Genomic DNA, 25,389 nt, shown 5'->3' with positions numbered 1-25,389 from the left:
ATTCTTACATACATCTTAGCAGTTTCATTAAAAACATTTCTTTGTCACTGCTTGTAAATTAATCCACATTGGGGACTTGACTAACAGTGATAAATAAAAAATAGTGATTCAGATTTGTTTTTCATTCAGTGAAACAACTATATTGGAAAAAAAATTTATCTGATACAGAAGAAAGAAAACAATTTTAAATATTTTAATAGATTATCTCATAGGAATATATGAATTATAAAATATGATGTGTCTAAAGTATATGTTCATATTTTCAGCATTTCAAACATTAATAAGAGATAGAGAACATAGGTATAACATAAAAATTATATAGTTTATCATAATTACAATTTCTATTAATGAACAATCAAATATCACCCAACTATTCTGGAATTTTAAACTGCATTGGCAACTGCAAATTTTGTATGTATCTTGAAAATACTTAAAACTATAAAATTTTCTTTAATCAATTGTCCCTTTAATACAAGTTTTTCATTTCTACATTTAATATTGTTTTTCTTCCCTGATTTTCTACTTTTCCTTTATTTTCTGACTTTAGTAGCTAAATACAAAGTCAGAATCATGTAACTGTGACTTAGGGACCCCAGTCCCAAAATGCAGCTCATGATGACTAGCACAAGAGCAATTTTCAGTAACATACCACGGTGGCTTCAAGGGTAAATGGGAGATAAGAAAGCAAAGGTAAAAAGAGTAGCCAAACTTTCTCTAAAGTGTCTCTGTGAAGAAAAGCAAACAAATGGAAAATAGATGGAAGAGACCACGGAGGCAATGAAAAGAGTATTTTTTTACAATGATGAGACAAACTAAAGCATGTTTGAATGCTGCTGGAAGTCACCTAGTAGAGACAGAAAAATTCATGTTGTGTAGGGGGGAGAAAAAAGATTACTCTAGGCCTGCTGCTGCTGCTGCTGCTAAGTCGCTTCAGTCGCGTCCGACTCTGTGCGACCCCAGAGATGGCAGCCCACCAGGCTCCCCCGTCCCTGGGATTCTCCAGTCAAGAACACTGGAGTGGGTTGCCATTTCCTTCTCCAATGCATGAAAGTGAAAAGTGAAAGTGAAGTCACTCAGTCGTGTCCAACTCCTAGCGACCCCATGGACTGCAGCCCACCAGGCTCCTCCATCCATGGTATTTGCCAGGCAAGAGTACTGGAGTGGGGTGCCATTGCCTTCTCCGACTCTAGGCCTAGATCCCTGCAAAGACAAAAAAAAAAAAGTGGAAGAGATATATAATCCAGAGCTCACATGGACAAAGGAAGTCACAAATTTGGAAGAGCCAGAGGTGCTTAGTGGAAAAAAACTCCAGAAATGACTACAGAACACAGAAACATATTGCCCTAAACCCAAAGTAAATGTATCCCCAACTTAACTTCAACTAAACCCAAGCCCAGTTGTGCCATGTTATACCCTAGGAAGTATGATGAAGGGAAAATCTATGTATCAAATGACAGGACTCTTAGCTAATTGTTTTTAACATATTTTCCTCTGCAGATTTTTCTAACTGTGTGTATGGGAGGCCTGAAACAAAAGCTTCCTTGCCTTTGGGATAAATCCACCTCAGATCATATGTTTGCTTGTTCATTTGTTTCAGAGAACAACAGGATGTTATGAGCCGGGGTATGAGAAGGATATAAGATTGAAGAACTATGAAATAGGTTCAGAGAGATGAAAAGTAACTTCTCAGTGAAAAGAAATAGGGTCACCTGTCAGTGTGTGGTCCACATTTCATGTACTTGTCATGAAGTTAAAGTAAAACTAATCAAATAAAGTGTGATTTTTTCCAACTAATCTTGGTACAGTAGCAGAAAAAGCAGAAAGTTGGATGCAATGAACATTAAGCTCATTTAGCTAAATGTGACAAAAGGAAAGAAGACATATTTGCCAAGTGATGTTTGTGAGAAAAAAACTGTTTATAAAGATGGAACATTTATCATGAATCTCAGCATAATAAGGAAACATAGACAAATAATCGGAGAAGGCAATGGAACCCCACTCCAGTACTCCTGCCTGGAAAATCCCATGGACGGAGGAGCCTGGTAGGCTGTAGTCCATGGGGTCGCTAAGAGTCCGACACGACTGAGCAACTTCACTTTCACTTTTCACTTTCATGCATTGGAGAAGGAAATGGCAACCCACTCCAGTGTTCTTGCCTGGAGAATCCCAGGAACGGGGAAGCCTGATGGGCTACCGTCTATGGGGTCGCACAGAGTCAGACACGACTGAAGCGATTTAGCAGCAGCAGACAAATAATGGTTAAATTTAGAATATCAGTGATCTATCAATTACTGCTGTTAGGGAGTTCTAGGGTGTTGGAATAAGTGAACTAGAATCATAGAAAGTTGTTTTTGTTCAGTCACTAAGTCATGTCTGACTCTGTGCAACCCCATGGACTACGGCACGCCAGGCTTTCCTGTGTTCCACCATCTCCCAGATGTTGCTAAAATGCATGTCCATTGAGTCAGTGATGCCATCCAACCACCTCATCCTCTGTTGTCCCCTTCTCCTTCTGCCTTCAATCTTTCCCAGATCAGGATCTTTTCCAGTGAGTTGGCTCTTAACATCAGGTGATCAAAGTATTGGAGTTTCAGTTTCAGCATCAGTCCTTCCAATGAATATTCAGGGTTGATTTCCTTTAGGACTGACTGGTTTGATCTCCCTGCTGACCAAGGAACTCTTAAGAGTCTTCTCCAACACCACAGCTCAAAAGCATCAATTCTTTGGAGCTCAGCTTTCTTTATGGTCCAACTCTCACATCCATACATGACTGTTGGAAAAACCATAGCTTTGATTTTATGGACCTTTGTTGGCAAAGTGATGTCTCTGCATTTTAATATGCAGTCTAGGTTTGTCATAGCTTTTCTTCCAAGGAGCAAGCATATTTCAATTTCATGGCTGCAGTCACCATCCACAGTGATTTTGGAGCCCAAGGAAACAAAATCTGCCACTGTTTCCCCATCTATTTTTCCATCTATTTTCCATGAATTAATGGGACCAAATGCCATGATCTTAGTTTTTTGAATGTTGAGTTTTAAGCAAATTTTTCACTCTCCTCTTTCACCTTCATCAACAGGCTCTTTAGTTCCTCTTCTTTTTCTGACATTCAGTTCAGTTCAGTTCAGTTGCTCAGTTGTGTCTGACTCTTTGCGACCCCATGAATCACAGCATGCCAGGCCTCCCTGTCCATCACCAACCCCTGGAGTTCACTCAGACTCATGTCCATCGAGTCAGTGATGCCATCCAACCATCTCATCCTCTGCCTTCCCCTTCTCTTCCTGCCCCCAATCCCTCCCAGCATCAGAGTCTTTTCCAATGAGTCAACTCTTCGCATGAGGTGGCCAAAGTACTGGAGTTTCAGCTTTAGCATCATTCCTTCCAAAGAAATCCCAGGGTGATCTCCTTAAGAATGGACTGGTGGGATCTCCTTGCAGTCCAGGGGACTCTCAAGAGTCTTCTCCAACACCACAGTTCAAAAGCATCAATTCTTCGGTGCTCAGCTTTCTTTACAGTCCAAGTCTCACATCCATACATGACCACTGAAAAAACCATAGACTTGACTAGATGGACCTTTGTTGGCAAAGTAATGTCTCTGCTTTTGAATATTCTATCTAGGTTGGTCATAACTTTCCTTCCAAGGAGTAAGCGTCTTTTAATTTCATGGCTGCAGTCACCATCTGCAGTGACTTTTGAGCCCCAAAAAATAAAGTCTGACACTGTTTCCACTGTTTTCCCATCTATTTCCCATGAAGTGATGGGACCAGAGGCCATGATCTTCATTTTCTGAATGTTGAGTTTTAAGCCAACTTTTTCACTCTCCTCTTTCACCTTCATCAAGAGGCTTTTTAGTTCCTCTTCACTTTCTGCCATAAGGGTGGTGTCATCTGCATATCTGAGCTTATTGATATTTCTCCCGGCAATCTTGATTCCAGCTTGTGCTTCTTCCAGCCCAGCATTTCTCATGATGTACTCTGCATAGAAGTTAAATAAATAGGGTGACAATATACAGCCTTGACATACTCCTTTTCCTATTTGGAACCAGTCTGTTGTTCCATGTCCAGTTCTAACTGTTGCTTCCTCACCTGCATACAAATTTCTCAAGAGGCAAGTTAGGTGGTCTGGTATTCCCATCTCTTTCAGAATTTTCCACAGTTTATTGTGATCCGCACAGTCAAAGGCTTTGGCATAGTCAATAAAGCAGAAATAGATGTTTTTCTGGAACTCTCTTGCTTTTTCAGTGATCCAGTGGATGTTGGCAATTTGGTCTCTGGTTCCTCTGCCTTTTCTAAAACCAGCTTGAACATCTGGAAGTTCATGGTGGTATCATCTGCATATCTAAGGTTGTTGATATTTCTCCCCTTTTGATATTTCTCCTGGCAATCTTGATTCCTACTTGTGATTCATCCAGCCTGGCATTTTGCTTGATGAACTCTGCATGTAAGTTAAATAAGCAGGGTGATAATATATAGCCTTGATATACTCCTTTCTGAAGCACTACCTTGCACAGATTACCATGAAAGGAATTGGAGATGCAGAGGTGAACAAAATTCAATTCCGTGCTTCAAAGAGTTCACACTGTAATTTACAAAGAGCTACAGTAGGCTTACCAACATTGAAGGAAGAACTTAACCCAGTCAGGGGTCAGGTGAACAGGCTTAAAGAACAATATTTGGAAAGACCAATTGCAAACTAAAGCTTGATACCTTTGAGAACAGCAAAGAGTTGACTTTTCCTTGAGGCTCACTTTAACTGAGGGTACTGTGAAAGAAAAGCCTGAGAAGTAAGCGAGGGTCAGATGAGAGTCATTTTGCCTGATACAGTCAAGGTATGTGGGCCTTGCAAAAGGGGACACAGTGAAATGACCTACTGGCTGCATTGTAGATAGAGAATGGAGGAAGTCTTTTGGAGAAAGAAAGCAAGAAAATCAATTTGAATTATGAGACAAGAATGCATGTGTTATTCAGTTTTCACTCTTAAATTTAGACTTAGACAAGGTCTTTAATGTTTGCAATCTAGGTAATGGGTAGTGCATTAAATTGAAAGTCATGAAACCAGAATTGTTTGCCATGCCCAGTTGTTAACATTTTGTAGGACCTAGCCTAGTAAACATGAAACATCAGAATGTTATCTTCATGAGGACTTGGTTGTTTTGTTTACTACTCTTTCTCCAGTGCTGGGCTTGTAATAGACTCTTAATAAACACTTTCTGAGTAAAATTGTTAAGTTAAACTATTACATTAATTTATTAAATTAAATTATCAAACAAGTCTGTCTTAAGCATCTAATCTCCTTTGGCACCTTCGTTCTAAAGCCAAGTAGTTGAAAACCATACCTTTTCTCTGGAATACTCTCTCCTTTTGAACCTTATTTATCATATCTTACTTCAAGATTATGCTCTTGCCTTCCCTGTATATTAGTCATTTAATTCTGGACACAGTAATTTGCTTTTTTATATCCAAATTTCCTTGTCTGTAAATAGGAATAAGAGCTAACACTAACTGAACATTGAGCCGTAACACTTAGAACCAGGCACTGTTCTATGTATTTGAAATGTTTTACCACAACTATTCCTCATTATCACCCTGTGTGGGGAGTACTACTGTTTTCTACCTATTGCAGAAGAGGAACATGAGCAAATATTTGAAAAGTAAGTGACAAAGCCTGGATCTGGACTCTGTCTAGCTCCTGAAACCATGTTCTTGATCATTCTGCTTATTGTCTGTCCAATGATAGTACCACCTGTCCAATAATAACTGTGAAGATTCAAGGATAATAATCTATGTAAACGCATTTTTAAAAGTCCCTTACTGTCCCAAGTGATCAATAAAAATGAGCTTTGGTCATTGTTATTGTTTGTTCTTTTTTATTTATATCTTCTCGGGGAGCTAAATGTTCCTTTGAGAAAAGAATCACTATCTCCTAAAGGAAATTAGATTATTTCATTTTAGACAGATTGAATTGGAAAAAATCACTCTGGTGTAATACCTACTTACATCCACTTTCCTGAAACTTTCCTCGTGGATTCTAGTTCTGATCTGGGGATAGAGGATAAGCCCATCCCCTCTTCCTTATAATAATCCTCAAAGATGGGAATCTTTAACACCTATATCTTCAGTCCAACAGTTTGAGGCGTTTTAACCATTTCGCCTATGGAATGGTTTCCAGATATTCTGAATAAATTCTGCTTTGTTGAAGACACTTAATGTTTAGTAACTTAGAAGTGAACAACGAACATATGTTGCATTTGGAACAGGACATTGACAAAGAAGATGGAGAAACAATCCTGTAACAGTCTGTATTGTAATCCCAGAGACCTTTATAAAATGCCTTCTTTTCATGGTGTAGGTAACATTTCTTGAGTGAATGTATTTATAAACAAATGAATTAATGAATCTTCTAATATTTCAGATTATTTTGGAAACTAATTCAGTGATTTAATGGATTGTCTCCCTCTCAACATCATGTCATCTGTGGATTACTTCCTGCGTGCCATTAATATATTGATTTAAATATTTAAATGAATGTATTACACTCATTTATTTGGTATAATATTCCTAATAGTTTATGGCTGAAATGTTTTAATTAATTATAAATTAATCTTATTTTCTCAGCCATGCATTTTTATTATTGTTGTTAAGAATGCCTATTTATTCATTCAATAATTTCTAAAATATAAAAGTATTTCCTACACGTTACCTAACTGTAGTAGTTACATTGAAACCAAAACTTTAAAATTTATGAATGTATTACTAGGAGTGGCATCTGAAATAAAATTGAGCAACACGAAACTAACATAAACTGGAAATATACTCAACCATATGGAGCTAATTTTTTATCTCCAAAGAAATTAACTGAGGAAGTTAAACAGTCTAAAGGCATGTTCAGCAGAACTATTGAGAGAATGAACAAGCAGGTTTGTCATCAAGAGCTGAACAATTTTAGTTATTCAGTTTTGTGTATCAGAAAGTTTCAACAGTACATCATAGAATTCATAAATAAAAGATTTCCCAGTTGTGAGAACTATAGAGCTGGTAATAAGCTAAAGTGAAAGTGTTAGTCGCTCAGTTACGTCTGACTCTTTGCAACCCCATGAACTGTAGCCCTCCAGGCTCCTCTGTCCATGGGATTCTCCAGGCAAGAATACTGGAGTGGGTAGCCATTCCATTCTCGAGGGGATCTTCCTGACCCAGGGATTGAACCAGGATATCCTACATTGCAGGCAGATTCTTTACCATCTGAGCCACCAGGGAAGCTAAGTGTGTTGTGAAATTAAAAAATGAAGGAAAATGAGGGAAAGTTTCTTAAAATGCAGTCATGTTGCCTTTGAGGGGCATGAGTGCTCAGTTGTGTCCAACTTTTTGCAACCCCAAAGACTGCCCAGGGAGCAGGTTGCCATACTGGAGTGGGTTTCCATTTCTATCTTCAGGGATATTCCCACCCAGGGATCCTGCATTGGCAGGTGGATTCTTTATTACTTGAGCCACCTGGGAAGCCCTGCTTCCTTGGCAAATTGCAAGCTCTAACATTATCAAGCAAAAATGATAAAGTAAAAAGTAAATAAATAATACTTTGTAATATTGATCTCAAAATTTAGAAAGAATGTAATAACAGATAACTCAATGAAATGTCATAATTGGGTCACTTTGGTTAGAGAATATAATTTTTTTAATTTGCTTTGGATATTTTACATGTATTGATTTGAGAAATCACTTTCTTGTGTATTATCAGCATTTTGAACCAGGTTCCATGTTGCCTTCCAGTTCTGCATTACTTGTGAGAATAACAATTTTTTGTTACTACAGTATCTGCTAGATAATCTCAATAATTTTAAGATATTTCAATGCAAAGTCCTTTTTTAAATTTTAAAGTTCCCTAGTTTAATTTTGATAAAATTAGATAAATGTCAGATGTTATATTTTTCAGTGAACATTTCTCTTACCCTTATTGGAAGAAAACATTTAATAGAGGTATAAATAAATATAATCAAACTCTATTATCCAAATTAGTGGAATAAAAGTAACACCTGTAGTCAAATAAAGAGAACAGAGTAAACTGCATATACATGACAGGAGTTTTTGGAATTTGTTGTAGTAATGGAAACCGTATGTTCTATTTATGTTAAAACTGATGTAACCATTTTCTTAGATCACTTCAACTAATAAAAATAAGATCACTTAATACTATAGTGGTGTATGTAAGTATAAATGTAAGACAAGACACTGAAATGTTCTCTAATTTTCTTTATTAAATTAATACCTATGTCACAAAGAGTGAGACATGACTTAGCAACTGAATAACAATATACTATAGAATTTGGAAAACACAGAAAAATGCCTATGAAGAAAAAAAATATGATTTTATCATATTTTTTCTAATGTTTTAAAAAATGAAAGCAAATATAAAAACTTCAAAGTAATATATCAAATAACTGCCAACTGAAAGGAACAACTGTTAACTATTTTTTGTATCTGAGTTAGATTTGGGGGGAAGGGGAGGAAATAAAACAATGTAGACCAAGAAGATGGAATTAAGATTGATGGGAGAAATATCAAAAACCTCAAGTATGCAGATGACACCCCTCTTATGGCAGAAAGTAAAGAACTAAAGAGACTCCTGATGAGAGTGAAGGAGGAGAATGAAAAAGCTGACTTAAAACTCAACATTCAGAAAACTAAGATAATGGCATCTGGTCTCATCACTTCATGGCAAATAAATGGGGAACAGTGGAAGACTTTATTTTGGGGGGCTCCAAAATCACAGCAGATGGTGACTGCAGCCATGAAATTAAAAGACACTCCTTGGAAGGAAAGTTATAACCAACCTATATGGCATATTAAAAAACAGAGACATTACTTTGCCAACAAAGGTTCATCTAGTCAAGGCTATGGTTTTTCCAGTAGTCATGTATGGATGTGAGAGTTGGACTATAAGGAAAGCTGAGTGCCAAAGAATTGATGCTTTTGAACTGTGGTGTTGGAGAAGACTCTTGAGAGTCTTGTGGACTACAAGGAGATCCAAGCAGTCCATCCTAAAGAAAATCAGTCCTGAATATTCAGGACTGATTGGAAAGACATGCTGAAGCTGAAACACCAATACTTCGGCCACCTTATGCAAAGAACTGACTCATTGGAAAAGACCCTGATTTTGGGAGAGATTGAAGGCAGGAGGAGAAAGGGAAGACAGAGGATGAGATGGTTGGATGGCATCACCGACTCAATGGACATGAGTTTGAGTGAACTCCAAGAGTTGGTGATGGACAGGGAGGCCTGGCATGCTGCAGTACATGGTGTCGCAGAGTCGGACACGACTGAGCAATTGAACTGGACTGAACTGGTCCTTTTACTTCATGGGAAATAGGGGGGAAAGTGGAAATAGTAAAGGATTTCATTTTCTGGGCTCCAAAATCGCTGTGGATGGTGGCTGCAGCCACAAAATGCTTGCTCCTTGGAAAAAGGAAAAAATGCTTGCTCCTTGGAAGAAAAGCTGTGATCAATCTAAACAGCAAGTTAAAAAAAGACATCACTTTGCCGACAAAGGTCCATATAGTTTAAGCTACAGTTTTTTCAGTAGCCATGCATGGATGTAGCAGTTGGACCATAAAGAAGTCTGAGTGTAGAATTGATGCTTTTGAATTGTGGTGCTAGAGAAGACTCTTGAGAGTCCTTCAGACAGCAAAGAGATCAAACCAGTCAATCCTAAAGGAAATCAACCCTGAATATTCATCGAAAGGACTGATATTGAAGCTAAATCTCCAATACTTTGGCCACCTGAACTGGGCTAAATCTCCAATACTTTGGCTACCTGAAGGTTCTTTTGCCAAGAACCAATTCATTGGAAAAGACCTTGATGCTGGGAAAGATTGAGGGCAGGAGGAGAAGGGACAACAGTGGTGAGATGGTTGGATGGCATCACTGACTCAATGGACATCAGTTCAGTTCAGTTCAGTCTCTCAATCATGTCCGACTCTGCGACCTCATGGACTGCAGCTCGCCAGGCCTCCCTGTCCATCACCAACTCCCGGACATGAGTTTCAGTAAACTTTGGAAGATAGTGAAGGACAGAGAAGCCTGACATACTGCAGTCAGTGGGGTCACAGAGTTAGACATGACTGACTGACTGAACAACAACAGACCCCAAGTAAAAGTCTCCCTCTTAGTCCTACTCCAATTCCACGACAATTACTATTTTTAATTTTGTGTGCATCTATTTTATATATTACTATTTTTATTGTATGTATATGTATTTATAAATATGTAACACTTTAAAATCTATGCTGATTTGTGTTATACAAATTTTCCATACTTGCTTTTTCATTCAACATTATTTGCAAGGTATATCTTACATAAAAAAAGATAATTCATTCTCATTGTTATACACTGTACCGACTTATGATTTTATCATAATTTGGTTCTCTCTTTTCTTATGCTGTTGTTTATTTAAAATGTGACTAAGTTTTTAATATTATTAATTATCCTATAATAAAATTTTTCTGCAATAAGGTTTTTCTATGTTTCAGATAATTTTAGTACCATCAGATCAGATCAGATCAGTTGCTCAGTCGTGTCTGACTCTTTGCGACCCCATGAATCCCAGCACTCCAGGCCTCCCTGTCCATCACCAACTCCTGGAGTTCACTCAGACTCATGTCCATCGAGTCAGTGATGCCATCCAGCCATCTCATCCTCTGTCGTCCCCTTCTCCTCTTGCCCCCAGTCCCTCCCAGCATCAGAGTCTTTTCCAATGAGTCAACTCTTCACATGAGGTGGCCAAAGTACTGGAGTTTCAGCTTTAACATCATTCCTTCCAAAGAAATCCCAGGGCTGATCTCCTTCAGAAAGGACTGGTTGGATCTCCTTGCAGTCCAAGGGACTCTCAAGAGTCTTCTCCAACACCACAGTTCAAAAGCATCAATTCTTCAGCGCTCAGCCTTCTTCACAGCCCAACTCTCACATCCATACATGCCCACTGGAAAAACCATAGCCTTGACTAGATGGACCTTTGTTGGCAAAGTAATGTCTCTGCTTTTGAATATTCTATCTAGGTTGGTCATAACTTTCCTTCCAAGGAGTAAGCGTCTTTTAATTTCATGGCTGCACTCACCATCTGCAGTGATTTTGGAGCCCAGAAAAATAAAGTTTGACACTGTTTCCCCTGTTTCCCCATCTATTTCCCATGAAGTGATGAGACCGGATGCCATGATCTTCGTTTTCTGAATGTTGAGCTTTAAGCCAACTTTTTCACTCTCCACTTTCACCTTCATCAAGAGGCTTTTTAGTTCCTCTTCACTTTCTGCCATAAAGGTGGTGTCATCTGCATATCTGAGGTTATTGATATAACTGCCCCAAAACCAATGTGAACATTTTCATAACATGAGATATGTATTTGAAAATGTTTTCCTAAAATACTACACTAATTTATAATCATTAAAGGAGTTATGTGAGTGTCCAGTTCACAACACCTTCATGAGCATGAAGTATGCCAAGCCATTCTTCAGTTAATTCACTCATTTTTAACGGAAACAATTGACTTTGAGAATGAAATCAAATGGTATGAATAAAAAGCAATTTATGTGTTAGGTTGGGTGAAAGCCATTTAATTTAGTTCCAGGATCCATTTCAAAATTGTCTATTGATCATGAGATATCACTGCATCTTTATGTTATTTCAGCAAGGTTATATATTGATCTGCTAAATATATTTGGTCTCTTCTTTTATTAGGAAGTTGTTCAGATTTCCTCTGTGACACATTTTATTATAACATCCAGTAATGAAAACATTATCTGTTTTTTAGAAATCCAGCATATGCTTTACTTTCTTTATTGGGCATTTGTGATCACCAGCATTCTTCATTATTTCAGAATTTCAGTTTTAAGCTGTAACATGATGTCATCTTTGGAACCAGGAGACCTGAGTTATGATCCCAGCTGCAGTTACACAACCCTTATCCACCTATTCTTATTTTCCCCAGAAAATTATTTTCAGAGTCTTCATCTGTAAAGTAGGACTACTGTTACCATATTATGTTATTAAGTTAATTAAATGGAGCTTTTAAAATAAAGTAGAAATATAGGTTAGTGTCAGTAATCCCTCTCCAAGTTGTCTTAGATGCCTAGAGTCCCCAGAAGAATCCAGCATGAGAGATATTTTAGAGGTATTATTGGTCAATTTTATCTGACACTTTACCTGATGGTGGTTCAAATGGTAAAGAATCCGCCTGCAATGCAGGAGATCTGGGTTCCATCCCCAGGTTGGGAAGAACCTATAGGAGAAGGGAATGACTACCCACTCCAGTATTCTTGCCTGGAAAATACTATGGGCAGAGGAACCTGGCAGGCTACAGTCCATGGGTTGCAAAGAGTCTGACATGACTGAGCAGCTAACACTTTCACTTTCACCTTACCTGGCACAGCCAAGGGAGCAAGCTATGTAGTCCACCAAAGGTTACCCAGATCCTTAGAGATCATGCAAGGTCTTATGTTTCCACAGCATTCTCCCTTGCCCACACACACCAACGTGTCATAATACCCAGGGTTACAGCTTGAATTTTGTCATTGCCTGAAACAACTTCAGCAATCTTGACCTCCTAACTTCTGCTCTCTCATTCTAATTTCTTATCCTTTTACTTCTCTCAATCCTTCACTCCTACTACACTCTGTCTGGCCTCATAGAAACCTGAAATCCCTTTTTCTGTTTTTTCCTAGATTGTCAGTCTTCCACCTGGCTCCCCCAAAAGTTAAAATAACAGTGATCATTGATAGAGGTCTTCCGATTCCCCTCAGTTTCTTCTTTGATTCCCTTCAGACGATTCCAGTATGAACCATTCTCATCTAGTATCTTCCTGTCAGCTTCCTCAATTTCTTCCTAGCTCCTCAATTCCTCTCCTCTCATCTCACCCAGACTTTACAAAGAATATTCTATCTGTACTGTCCCCATTTATTTGCATATTATTTATCTTCAACCCACTGTAATATAGTTATCTCATGAAATTACTATCACTAAGTTTACCAGTATGTTACTATTTCCAAAACTGAGTTCCCATCTTCATCTTTTATTTTACCGGACACCTCTCCAGTGTATGATACTCTTCTTCACTTCCTTATTTTAACACTCTGTTCATTGGACTTTAATAAGCCCTTACTCTCCTGGGCTCCATTTCTTCTTGCCTTCTTCTGTATTTTGCTCTTCTGTTACTGACCCTTTCCAGTTGGACCCCAACAAGGGTCCTCCTGCCTGGTGTCCTTCCAGCCAATAGAACAAGAACAAGGACACTACTGAAGTGACTTAGCATGCATGCAGAGTGATAAATATAAAATATCACTTCCTCTTAGAAAACCTTTAGTGATGCTTCTTGACCCATAAGATAAATTCCTATCTCCCTAACAAAAGGTGAGGCCTTGACAGACCCAACCTCTTTTGTTAGCCTGATTTTCTGCTGCTTACACTAGTTACTCCATCTTAAACTTGACAATTCAGTAAAGCAAACTGCCTATGGTTCCCCTGAATACATCTTGCTGTTGCTCACCACTCTGATTCATGTTAAAATATGCTTCCTCTCCTCTCCTTTCTTCTGACCAGTTCCTTCTCATCTCAGCTTCAGGAATCCATGTCTGGTTTCCCTTGATACTATGGCATTATAGACCTCTCCTTCTTTGTATTCCCATAATGTCACATAATTGCTCTTTATATGTTTGCTCAAGAAATAGACCATGGGTTCGTTCCTTGAAGGCAGAGATCATAACACATATTATGACTCTAGTGAAGTACCTGGACTGAGAAGCAGTTTAATAAACACTTATAAAATTAGGGGATAACTAAATTATGAAAGTACTATGTCTTCATTCTTGTCATTTTGTTTTTTTCATAGGGTATCACTGTGTGGCAAGGGCAGCTGTTGTTGTTTAGTCACTAAGTTGTGTCTGACTCCTTTTAGTAGTCACCCAATATTCCTTGAATTCTTCCCACATTCCCCAGCCTTCCCTAAACTTAGGTCCAGGCTGTATAAACCGTTCTAGACAATGAGCTATAAGAAGAAGTGATTAAGTGTCACTGCCAGCCTGAGATCTGTAAGGGCAGTGGCTAGTTTTTCATACTCCCTCTCCCTGCTTTGACTCTTCTGAAAGTCTTGATTTGGTGGTAACACAGGACTGGTTGGTGGCGAGCAGAAACCCACAGTGAACACGAAATAAGAGTAAGTAATCCTGTTTGTTAAGCCACTGAGATTTCAGGATTAATTTGTTACCACAGCACAGCTAGACTTCCTGAATAATGCTCATGGTTTCAAATTTATACACTAGCCTCTGTCTTATTCCATAAACTTGTGTTGAACTACAGTATGCAACTTTCTCTCTTCCCCTAAAGTCTGCATGATGCCTGAGCTTAGAAAAATTATGTCATATGACTGACACAGAGACAGAGTTTTCCAATGGAGTAGTTCACTCCCTGTTCCCCATAAGCTAAGCAATAGTGTGAATATTTTCCTATACAAAAATCTACCCCCCACCTTCCTCATGTAGTCTTAACTATTTTCCAAGTTGAAACTTTAGATTTTGATCCTTGTTACAAATGAAACTTCTCTCAGGAATAGCACCATGTTCCATTGCATTTGCAGGCTAAAGGCATCAGAAACTTATCTCCAAAGTAGTCTAGAAGTCTCTGAAGTGTATTTTACTGACCCATAATTATCAATAGTCCAGTAGTAACATTGATACCATTCCATTCTTTTCCACTGATACCTATCAAATATACTAGCTTTCTTCATTAGGTCTCTAATTTTACTGAACTATGGTTGTATCTTATTTCAGTGATAATTTTTTTTTTAGTTGGAGACAAAAAAAAAAAAATCTGACTTAGGGTGATGGCTCAGACAGTAAAGAATCCGCCTGCAATGCAGGAGACCGGGAATTGATCCCTGGGTCAGGAAAATCCCCTGGTGAAGGGAATGACAACCCTCTCCAGCATTCTTGCCTGGAGAACTCCATGGAGTTCTCCAAAGGAGCTTGGCGGGCTGTCGTCCATGGAGTCACAAAGAGTCGGACACAGCTGAGTGACTAACAACAAGGTGTGGCTTAATTCTAAGCTTAAATGGTGCCATCAGGATCCATCTTAATTCAAACAGGCTCTCCTTCTTACCTCGTGCCTGAAGCCCCCAGAACTGTATGCTTCCAGTTTCAAATCCAGCAGACAAGAGCAAGAGTCTTTTCCCCAAGTCCCAGTCAGAGATGTCTCCCCTGGTGGCTCAGTGGTAAAGAATCCGCCTGCCAATTCAGGAGACGTGGGTTCAATTCCTGGGTCAGGAAGATCCCCAGGAAAAGGAAATGGCAACCTTCCAGTATTCTTACCTGGAGGATTTCATGGACAGAGCAGCCTGGCGGACTACAGTCCATGGGATCACAAGAGAGTCGGATAGGGCTTAGCAACTAAACAAAAACAAAACCCAATCAGAGAACCATTGCTTCTTATCTGCTCTGATGGATCCCTGAGCCAAACCCTGTGGGTAGATGAATATAATGCAGTAATTAGTTTTGGCCATTGTCAATTCCCTGGAGTGATTTAAAAAAAAAAAGGAATCCACTTCAAGGGAAGCAGGTGGCCTTAGAGTGGGAGCAGGGGAGATAATTTCTGGAAAGAAATCAGGAAGAGGTCATCATAAATCAAGAAATGATGCTGGCAGCAATAGCAGCCTACCCTCTGAATAGTCTGCTTCCCAGGAGATAGAATTTAGAGACAGCTTCTAATTTTGGAATTAAAGTATATATTATGCACAGTATATTACCTCTTGATCATATTCTGTCTCTTTTTTTCTCTGGACTTCTCTACATTATTCTTTTCCCCCATATGATGCCTTGTGATTTTGTTATTTATATACATTTATTTCCCCAATTAGCTTCTCAGCTACTTCAAGGCAGGGACTAGCTTTGAATAACTGTGAATCCTGCATTGTATGTTTTGCATAGTAGGCCTCCCCATTATTCAACAAATAATTTTTTGTTGAGTAAATGAAAAGATAAGAAATGAGTGGGTCTTGTACTATTATTGTGTGTGTGTTCATTCACTCACTTGTGTCAAACTCCTTGCAACCTCATGGACCCACCAGGCTCCTCTGTCCATGAAACTTCCAGGCAAGAATACTGGCATGGGTTGCCACTTCCTTCTCCAGGGGCTCTTCCTGACTCAGGGTGTCTCCTGCATTGGCAGGCAGATTCTTTACTATTGTACCACTTGGGAAGCTCCTATACTGTTATTACATCATGGAGCAGAGGATGTTTGTGTGTATGGTGTTATGATAAAAACCTACTGTTTACCAACTACCATGGCAAACAATGAGAATCTGAGGACACAGGGATTAAAAACTGAATATTACTCTGCCCTTCAAAAAATCATACTCTAGTGAAGAAGACAGAGATTGATAAATACTGCAGAGAATAGTGTTAAGGGAGAGTAATAGATTTTAACTTTTATTATTCTTGTTCTAATGGTTTTCACATCAGTTATAGGTTGGCTACCTCAGGGAATACCAGTTTTGCTAGAAGAGATATGTTAAACTTGGAATTTCTTAAGGATTAACACTGGATTCCCAAATAAAACTTTCAGATCCAATAAATTACATCTTATACTGTGATAAGAAAAAGACTAATTTAGTTTTCTTCTCCTCTCTCTTTTCTCCCTACTTCTCCCCCAGCCTGAAGTTCTGGATCAAATACAAAATTTAAGGGAGTTGTGGATGGATAATAATGCATTGCAAGTGCTACCTGGGGTATGTAAGTTTTTATTATGTCATGTCATCTAGCATCTATGTTGTATATTAATTGTAACTGATAATGGTTAATCTTGCATCTTAAACCTCAGTGTTTTCATTTCAAAGTTAAACATTTGATAATAGTATTCCATCAAGTGTTTTTCACTAGTTTGTTTTTTAATATTGAGTGTTACGAGTGTTATATGTGTTATAGGTGAGTAAAATGAGTATGTAACATATATGAAAGATTTTTCTTATACACTTAGAAGCACATTTCATCTCTTTCTGTACTTACTGTTTTTCAAATCTGAACAAATTTATATTGTTATATGAAAAAAATGCTATACATAATACCAAGCCTTAGTTTTACAAAATCAATTTTTTTCTTATAGGTAATTAGATAATGGTTTCTACTCATATTGTTTGAGCTCTTCCACAAGATAAAAATTTCTCTCTCAGTTCAGGTGATTTAAAGTAGATCTATTTGATTTTTTGAAAAACGCAAGGAACATAACTTGTTAAAAATAGGAAGTTAGAGTCAAATTATCTCTCTAACAGAAAATTCAGTAATATCTGCTGAATCATAGGTGGACTAATCAACTCACTGAGTGTGACCATTCATTTTCCATCCAGTGAAAGAATGGCTTTCCATATAACACTGTTTCTTGCCACTCATGACATGTGCCCTCAGGTATAAGCATGTACATACATACCCAGGGCTTCCCAACAGGCTCAATGGTAAAGAATCTACCTGCAATGCAGGAGACATGGGTTCAGTCCCTGGGTTGGGAAGATCCCCTGGAGGAGGAAATGACAACCCACTCCAATATTCTTGCCTGGGAAATCCCATGGACAGAGGAGCCTATGGGTTACAGTCCATGAGGTCACAAAAGAGTTGGACACAATTTAGCAACTAAACACCACACACAAAAAAACAACTAGAAGGCTCTCAGTGGTGAAAGCCAATCTAAACTCTTGCATAGGGTTAAGTAGCCAGGACAGTTGGTTGTGGAATAATTCTTCAGCCATTGAGATTTCAATGTGTGTTCCAAAAGCCAGACTTGATTCTTTGTTTGAATTGACATTAAACATTTCTTAAAATGATTGCAAAAGCAAGAAGAGGAAGCTATTCTCTTTTGAATAAGCATGGGACCATATAAAGAATAAAATCTGACAAAAGATTAGAGAAAATATACTTTCTTCTCTCACCAAAAGAATACATTTCTATTATCCTCACAGATACAAAATAGAAAAGCATGCATATTTTCTGTTTATTGATTTATTAAAAACCATATACAAATATACCTCTATGAATTAGAAACCATGCTCATGTCAGAGTTACAAATATAATATATTCAATGACCTTGAGCGTATTTGTTTGAGGGGTCTGCAGATAACAGAAGAGACAAATCTATATTCTACTACCCATAGCAGAGACTGATATGTGCCATATTCAAAGTGTATATCAGTTCAGTTCAATTCAGTTGCTCAATCGTGTCCCACTCTCTGCGACCCCATGGACTGCAGCACACCAGGCTTCCCTGTCAATCACCAACTCCTGGAGCTTATTCAAACTCATGTCCATCACGTTGGTGGAAATCAGAATGCATGTCTAGTGGGAAAAGTTTATACCTGCAGTGTATTTATTTATTCAAAACTACTTACATAGCATTTATCAGGAGCTAGGCACTATCTAGATATTTTACAAGTGACTCACCGAATTCTCAGAGCAACCCTGTGAAGCAGAATTTATTACCAACTCCATGTTATAGATGAGGACACTGAAACAGAAAGAGTAAGTAACTGGGCCAAGGTCACACAGTCAGTAAATGGTGGACCTGTGATTCAAACCAGCTTCAGAGGCTCACGCTCACTCTGATGCTCCAAATGCTGTTGCTATGGGTATCAGTAGAAGGTCTGAATGAGAATTGGGCTTATCCCACTTTTCACACTGGTTCTGTTCCCAAAATCCAACCTTGCAGATGAATTCCATGGTGGTGGTTTAGTCACTAAGTCGTGTCCAACTCTTGCAATCCCATGGACTGTAGCCCGCCAGGCTCCTCTGTTCATGGGATTCTCCATGCAAGAATACTGGAGTGGGGTGCCATTTCCTTTTCCAGGGGATTTTCCTGACCCAGGAGTTGAACCCAGATCTCCTGTATTGCAGGCAGGTGATTTACCAACTGAATTACGAGGGAAGCCTGATGAATTGCATAGTCAATGTATTATTTAATGTATTATTTAAATGTAAAGATAGTGATTCAGTTGTCTGTAAAACAGATAGTGCTGTCTAATTTGTCTGTTACAAAGTATTTTTTTCTTATATACTGCCATCTTTAACTGGGTTTCTTGCTTTACTTAGTACACTTGAATTCCATATTTTATAACACTTCTTATGGGAATACTTATGGGATACTCCTACACCTCCTGCCCTTAAACAGGTGTGGTTTTTGAATGCCTAAGGCTGGCAAAGAGTTGTTAGACAATTACCTAGAAACATTTGGCCTTGAAAGTCTAAGCTTGAATGCAGTCTTCAGCCCATGTCTATCAGTTTCACAGAAGGATTAATTCTAAATATTGAGTCATAAGATACAGGAGAAAAAAGCACATTCCTTTTGTTTTTAGTTCACATACCATAATACATTAAGCTAATATATTTTAAAATACTTTTAGAAGCCTGGATTATCATTTTTCCACTTTACTTTTCACAAATCAGAGAAGCAAATAATGATCAAAAATTTGTTTGCTATCACTCTAATATCAGTCAATAAAAATATAACTGAACAGCAAACTCCAATATCTCCGTTTGCTTGTAGTGGCTTCCCCTTTTTTAATTTGTTGCTCTATGCTCATCTGTAGATCCCTCTTTGTCTGGATGTTGGAGTAACATTTAATATCCTCAAGAACTCTGAGTCATTGGGCTACAAAGGCCTTTATCACTCCAGGCTATTATTGCCTTTATAAGGTGCTTCAAAGTGAGGGTTTAGAAACACTCAAAAATAAACATTGAAGTGTTATTTTGCTTCCAAAAAAAGATGTTTAGAAACTTCACACAAACATATTGAGTTGTGCTACAGATAGCAATTCAGGAAGCTTCAAAGAGAAAAGAAATTTTCTCATGATAAAGGAACAAAAAAAAGAAATCCTCACACACACACACAAACATAAACACGTATATTATTCTTTGTGTGCTCATCAGAAGAGATGAGTTAAGTTAGCATAATAGTTCCTTGGGGTGGACAGCTCTAAGAAGTGTGACAAATATTTTTCCAAGTGATGTATTTCTAGGCATGAGAAGAAACTCTGCCCTCTGGCCTGATTCATCCAGAGCACCCAGTTCCTAGCCTAGCAACTATTCACCTACCCTGACTGTGTTCACACTCTCTGCCTACAAGGGAAGAAGCAGGGCTAGAGATACGAGCTGTGTTAATAAGCAATTTAGAGGTCAGGAATTGCTAATCTAATCAATAGGCTTTATAGTCTATAATCTGATAAAATTGAGTTTGAAATTTTAGCTCCACTCCTTATTAACGGGGCAATGTTGGAATGTTACTTGTGGTGGATCTTGTCATGTGTCATCCTCCTGGAATGAAGAGCTTATTCTATTCCCTCAACCTCTGGGAACACTGCTTGCAACTCTCCACCCTCTTCAGGACTTTCCCCAGCTGAAGAGAACTTTCTCATGTAGGGTTATAACTGTATTCCAGGAGACCACCAATTCAGTGATCAATCAGTGCAAGAGTATGAAGCTCTGGCCCCTTCACTGCTACTCAAGACAACTGCAGTACTACTTGAAGAGTCAGCTGAGTAATTCCTCAGAACCATCACAGCCTACCTTCACCTGCCCAGTCCTTCTTCCTTCCTTCCTTCTTTCTTTTCACTGGTATTAATCCCAAGAATCTCTCTCAAAAATTTCTCTTTGTCTCCATTTCTCAGGGAACCCAATGTGTGATATTACTTAATCTCTAGGCTTTAGTGTGTGTTAAAGTGCAGATTCCAATCCAGTGGGTCTGGAGTGGATCTCGATTCCACATTTCTGACAAGCTCCCAGGTGGTACTGATACGGCTGCTGTGTAAAACACATTCTGAGCAATAAGAACATAAAGTATTGCATCAAGGAATATGTATAAGGTACTTAGCACAGTGCCAAGTATGTGCTTGTGCAATTAATTTGTTGACGTAGTGTTTATTTGCTTATACTCTGTCAAATAAGTAGAGACAGTATAGCAAAGTGTTATAGGTAGACAAACAAGCAGGTGAACCATTGAACACAGATATGTGTGTGACATTTATTTGCAAAATATGCCCTTAAAGAAAAGGAAAATGAAGAATTTGGTCTTGCTCTAAGTCCCGTAATTCATGTCCAAGCTAAATAACCATTGTTTATCTCTTGCCCACCATCTGATCTTATTCCACCCCTGTCCTCAGAAATCAGTTATTAATTCAGTCATTCCACTTCTAAATTTTTCTTGAGCCATCCCCACTTCATCCTCACTTCTGCTTCCTTTACTCAGGTCCTTTTCATCTCGTTAGCTAAACAGCTTCCAGATCCTTCTGATCCTTTCAGTTCTACTCTAACTCTAGTCATGAATCTTCCCTTCACATTTCCCTGAGATTACTATTTCAAAACACATATCTAATAATGTTATTCACCATCTTAAAAGCCTTGAATAGCTTTCCTTGCCAATAAGATAGAGTTCAAATAACTGTCACATGAAAGGTAAGGCTTTTTAACAGATGACTTCTTCTAATGCTTAACTTTACCACTGTATTCAGTAACTTTGAATTTCCCACTCTTCCTCAAACATACTCCCTTTTTCACGCTTCTCTGCGCTATTCTCTCTTTCAGGTACAAATTCTCTTTTTCTGGACAAGCAGTGCCTTCCAGCCAATTTGCGGCCTTGTGCCTCTATGGCATTCTCTACAGGCTTTTTTTATTGCACATATCATAGGGTTTTATAATTATTTGTTTATTGGACAGTTTCCTTCATTGTATGAGCACCTTAAAGAGAAAGACTGTCTGTATCGTGACAAGTGTCTCCCCATACTTAGCTAAGATATTCATGATTGTTCTCCAGTATATAATACAAGCTCTGGTATGTAGTAGATCCTCAAAAAGGACTGTTGAATGGACAAAATATTGATTCTGCTTAGTAGGGTAAAGTTCAAATCGTAATTTAATACCTTTCTCATGCATTTGAAATTATAAGCATCATTATGTCAGCATATGCTGTTTGGGTGACAACCTTCTCTCCCATCCTTCCTTCCTTTTTTTTCTATATTCATTTAAGTCTTTGGCAACTTTGAGATTGTTGTTGTTATCTTTTAACATATCTATGTTGCAAGATATATTCCCATATCATAAAATTCATCTATTTGAAGTATACAGTTCAATGGTTTTTAGAATACTCACATAATTGAACAAACATCACCACAATCTAATTTTAGAACATTTCCATTACCACTGAAAGAAACCCTGAAAGCCATTAGCAGTTATTTCCTTCCCCCTGACCTCCCAGCCTCTAGCAACCTTAGTCTACTTTCTGATTCCATAGATTTATCTATTCTGGACAATTCATATAAGTAAAATCTTACAATAGGTGATCTTTTGTGACTGGCATCTTTCGCTGCATTTGTTTCAAGGTGCATCCATTTTGTAGCATGCATTGGTACTTTATTGCTTTTTATTGCCAAATAATATTCCAGCTTATTGACTTATCACATTGTGTTTATTTATTCATCAGTTTATGGACATTTGGGTTGTTTCCATGTTTTGAATATTGTGAATAACACTGCTTTGAATATTTGTGTTTCTGTGTGGACAAATGTTTCATTCTTAAGCATGTACCTAGGGATTAATAGGTCATATGGAAATTCTGTTTAACATTTTGCGGAATGGCCAAACTGTTTTCCGAAGTGGCTGCATAATTTTACATTCCTACTAGAAATGTATGAGGGTTACAGTTCCTCCACATTCTCACCAATACTTATTGTTGTTGCATTTTCTTTTGAAATTAATTTTACAGTGTTGTAGTTTTTACAACTTTAAAGTATTTCCTGAAAGTTTCTCACTAACCCTGAGTTTACTCAATGTCATCAAGTCTATAGGGAAGTTAAAGATGTTGGTATACCTGGATATGTCAAAAAACAGAATAGAAACTGTTGACATGGACATTTCTGGATGTGAAGCCCTGGAGGACCTCTTACTGTCATCCAATATGTTGCAACAGTTGCCTGACTCTATAGGTGAGAACATAATATTTTGTTATCAATGTTTATGTCAAATATACTGTTTTCATTCTTAGCAGTATAGTTTGTTTGCAGATGTAGGGAATATACTGTTAGCCTGATGTTAATAAATTAGCATAATCATTATCCAATATGAAAAATTATTTTACCAATATTTTAGAATGAAATGGTAACTCTAGCTGTCAAAATACTCTATTAAAATGATCTTACTAAACTGACATACTTTATTTTTTTTATTTTATTTTATTTTTAAACTTTACAATATTGTATTGGTTTTGCCAAACATCGAAATGAATCTGCCACAGGTATACATGTGTTTCCCATCCTGAACCATCCTCCCTCCTCCCTTCCCACACCGTCCCTCTGGGTTGTCCCAGTGCACCAGCCCCAAGCATCCAGTATCGTGCATCGAACCTGGACTGACGACTCGTTCCATATATGATATTATACGTATTTCAATGCCATTCTCCCAAATCATCCCATCCTCTCCCTCTCCCAGAGTCCAAAAGACTGTTCTATACATCAGTGTCTCTTTTGCTGTCTTGTATACAGAGTTATTGTTATCATCTTTCTATATTCCATATATATGCATTAGTATACTGTATTGGTGTTTTTTTTTTCTGACATACTTTAAATAATTTTAGATCTACTAAGTTTTAAAGTGTTATTAAAAGGAGTATTTATCCTTACACTTAAGTACTTGGATGACTATGTATGTCTTCTTTCGTCACTATAGAATCACCAGTAGCATGGGCTTCCTTGGTGGCTCAGATGGTAAAGAATCTGCCTGCAATGCAGGAGAGCCTAGTTCGATCCCTAGGTTGGCAAAATCCCTTGGTGAAGGGAATGGCTACCCACTCCAGTATTCTTGCCTAGAGAATCCCCTGGACAGAGGAGGCTGGCAGGATACAGTCCATAGGGTCCTAAAGAGTCAGATATGACTGAGCAACTAACACTTTCTATCCACAGTGTTGCTCTATTCTACTTTAATTTTATTGTAACCTTGTTCTAATTTAAGAATAACATGATAAATATATAAAATATCTTCATAGTTCTATTATTTAAAAATGACATCTCATCTTTTGCATGCTGTCAAGAATCGTAAGAGCAGAGATTTGTCTGTTAATATATATTAACTACTCAATCCTTTTTTTGTCATAAATTTTTATCTGAGTAACAATGAAAGAGTCTAAATAATGAGTAAACTTTTGTATAAATTATCTTACTCTTATTATTTACAAGAGGACACAGATGGGAGAGGAATCATCAAACTACTTAATTTTGGAATATAGTTTTTAACACTCCTTGAATTAGATTATCATATGTTCTGGAACGTATTAATGCTTCTGAAAATTGAATCACAAGCCAAAATTTTTCTCCAATTTTTGTTGCTTCCATTTTCACTATTCTTTTAGGTTAATAGAGAATACTACTTTTAACAGAACGGATTAGTTTTTCTTTCTTTGTAGATTTGATGATGTTTTTATTTATATAGTTATATATTTTTGTAACAGTGTTTTTTCAGCTTACTCCTCTGTAAGATTTATCTTAAGCTTAATTAAACACTTCCACATTTCCAGGCTCTTTCTGTGAATATTCTGACCCCATAAGTATGTAATAAGCCCTCTGTTCTGCATTCTTATTAATTATCTTAGATGAAACTTATGATCAGATAAGCTTAGAAAGTACTATTTTATGTTGTAGAAAGTAAGGAAATATAATGGTATAAAAGAGCATCCTCTGATGAAGATGCTAGAGATGATCATCTGGTCAAGATAGCCATCTGGTAAAAATACATGTCTTACTCTCCTTACTCAAAAACCACTCCATATCTTCAAAAGCATAATGAGAATAAAAAAAGCTATTTATATTAGAAGAACATAATTTTCTTCATTACTTTCTTCTCCATACAAAGAATTATGGGTGGTATATGGCAAGTACGCCTTAAGTATTGAATCAATAACATAATTTTAGCTTTGCTTAAAGAGAATGAGCATATACCTGGAACTGAGATATAATGGAAACACAGTAATGCCTACAGACATGATGGGATCCAGACCACAAATAGAAGGGGTAACCATAAATTCTGATCCTGAGTGGTTTAAAAAAAAAAAAAAAAAAACCCTTAAGCATAACAGGAGAAAACGAATTTACGGGGATTGAGGAAGGAAAAGCTTTTCTGCTAAGAGAGACTGAAGAACCTAGAGCTAGGGTGAAAGGAGAGATCAGATACAGATTCAGTACTGAAAATTACAGCACATTACCAGCTGCTTTGGACAGAATTTGCAATATCCAGGGTGAATGAGAGCACTAAGTTGCTAATTTAAGACTTGGTTCTAAACCCCAGAAACTTGAGGGTCAGGTGGAAGTAACCAGTGTCAGACATGGAGGAGTGAACATAGGTAA

The 25,389-nt window shown here is 37.8% G+C and overlaps 1 protein-coding gene across 7 annotated transcripts in view; it reads left to right on the top strand.

Annotated features, from left to right (window-relative positions):
* Nucleotides 1-25,389, top strand: part of LRRC7 (leucine rich repeat containing 7) — a 631,844-nt gene that overhangs the window by 439,714 nt on the left and 166,741 nt on the right. For all 7 annotated transcript variants that reach the window (XM_070786332.1, XM_070786329.1, XM_070786328.1 and 4 more), the window contains 2 exons: nucleotides 16,678-16,752; nucleotides 22,836-22,980. In XM_070786332.1, coding sequence (XP_070642433.1) covers nucleotides 16,678-16,752; nucleotides 22,836-22,980 — 220 coding nt within the window. The remainder of the gene's footprint in view (nucleotides 1-16,677; nucleotides 16,753-22,835; nucleotides 22,981-25,389) is intronic.

Source organism: Bos indicus, chromosome 3, assembly GCF_029378745.1.
Source record: "Bos indicus isolate NIAB-ARS_2022 breed Sahiwal x Tharparkar chromosome 3, NIAB-ARS_B.indTharparkar_mat_pri_1.0, whole genome shotgun sequence".
Classification (NCBI taxonomy): domain Eukaryota; kingdom Metazoa; phylum Chordata; class Mammalia; order Artiodactyla; family Bovidae; genus Bos; species Bos indicus.
Note: the sequence above shows the minus strand (reverse complement) of the source record. Positions and strands in the feature narration are given on the sequence as shown.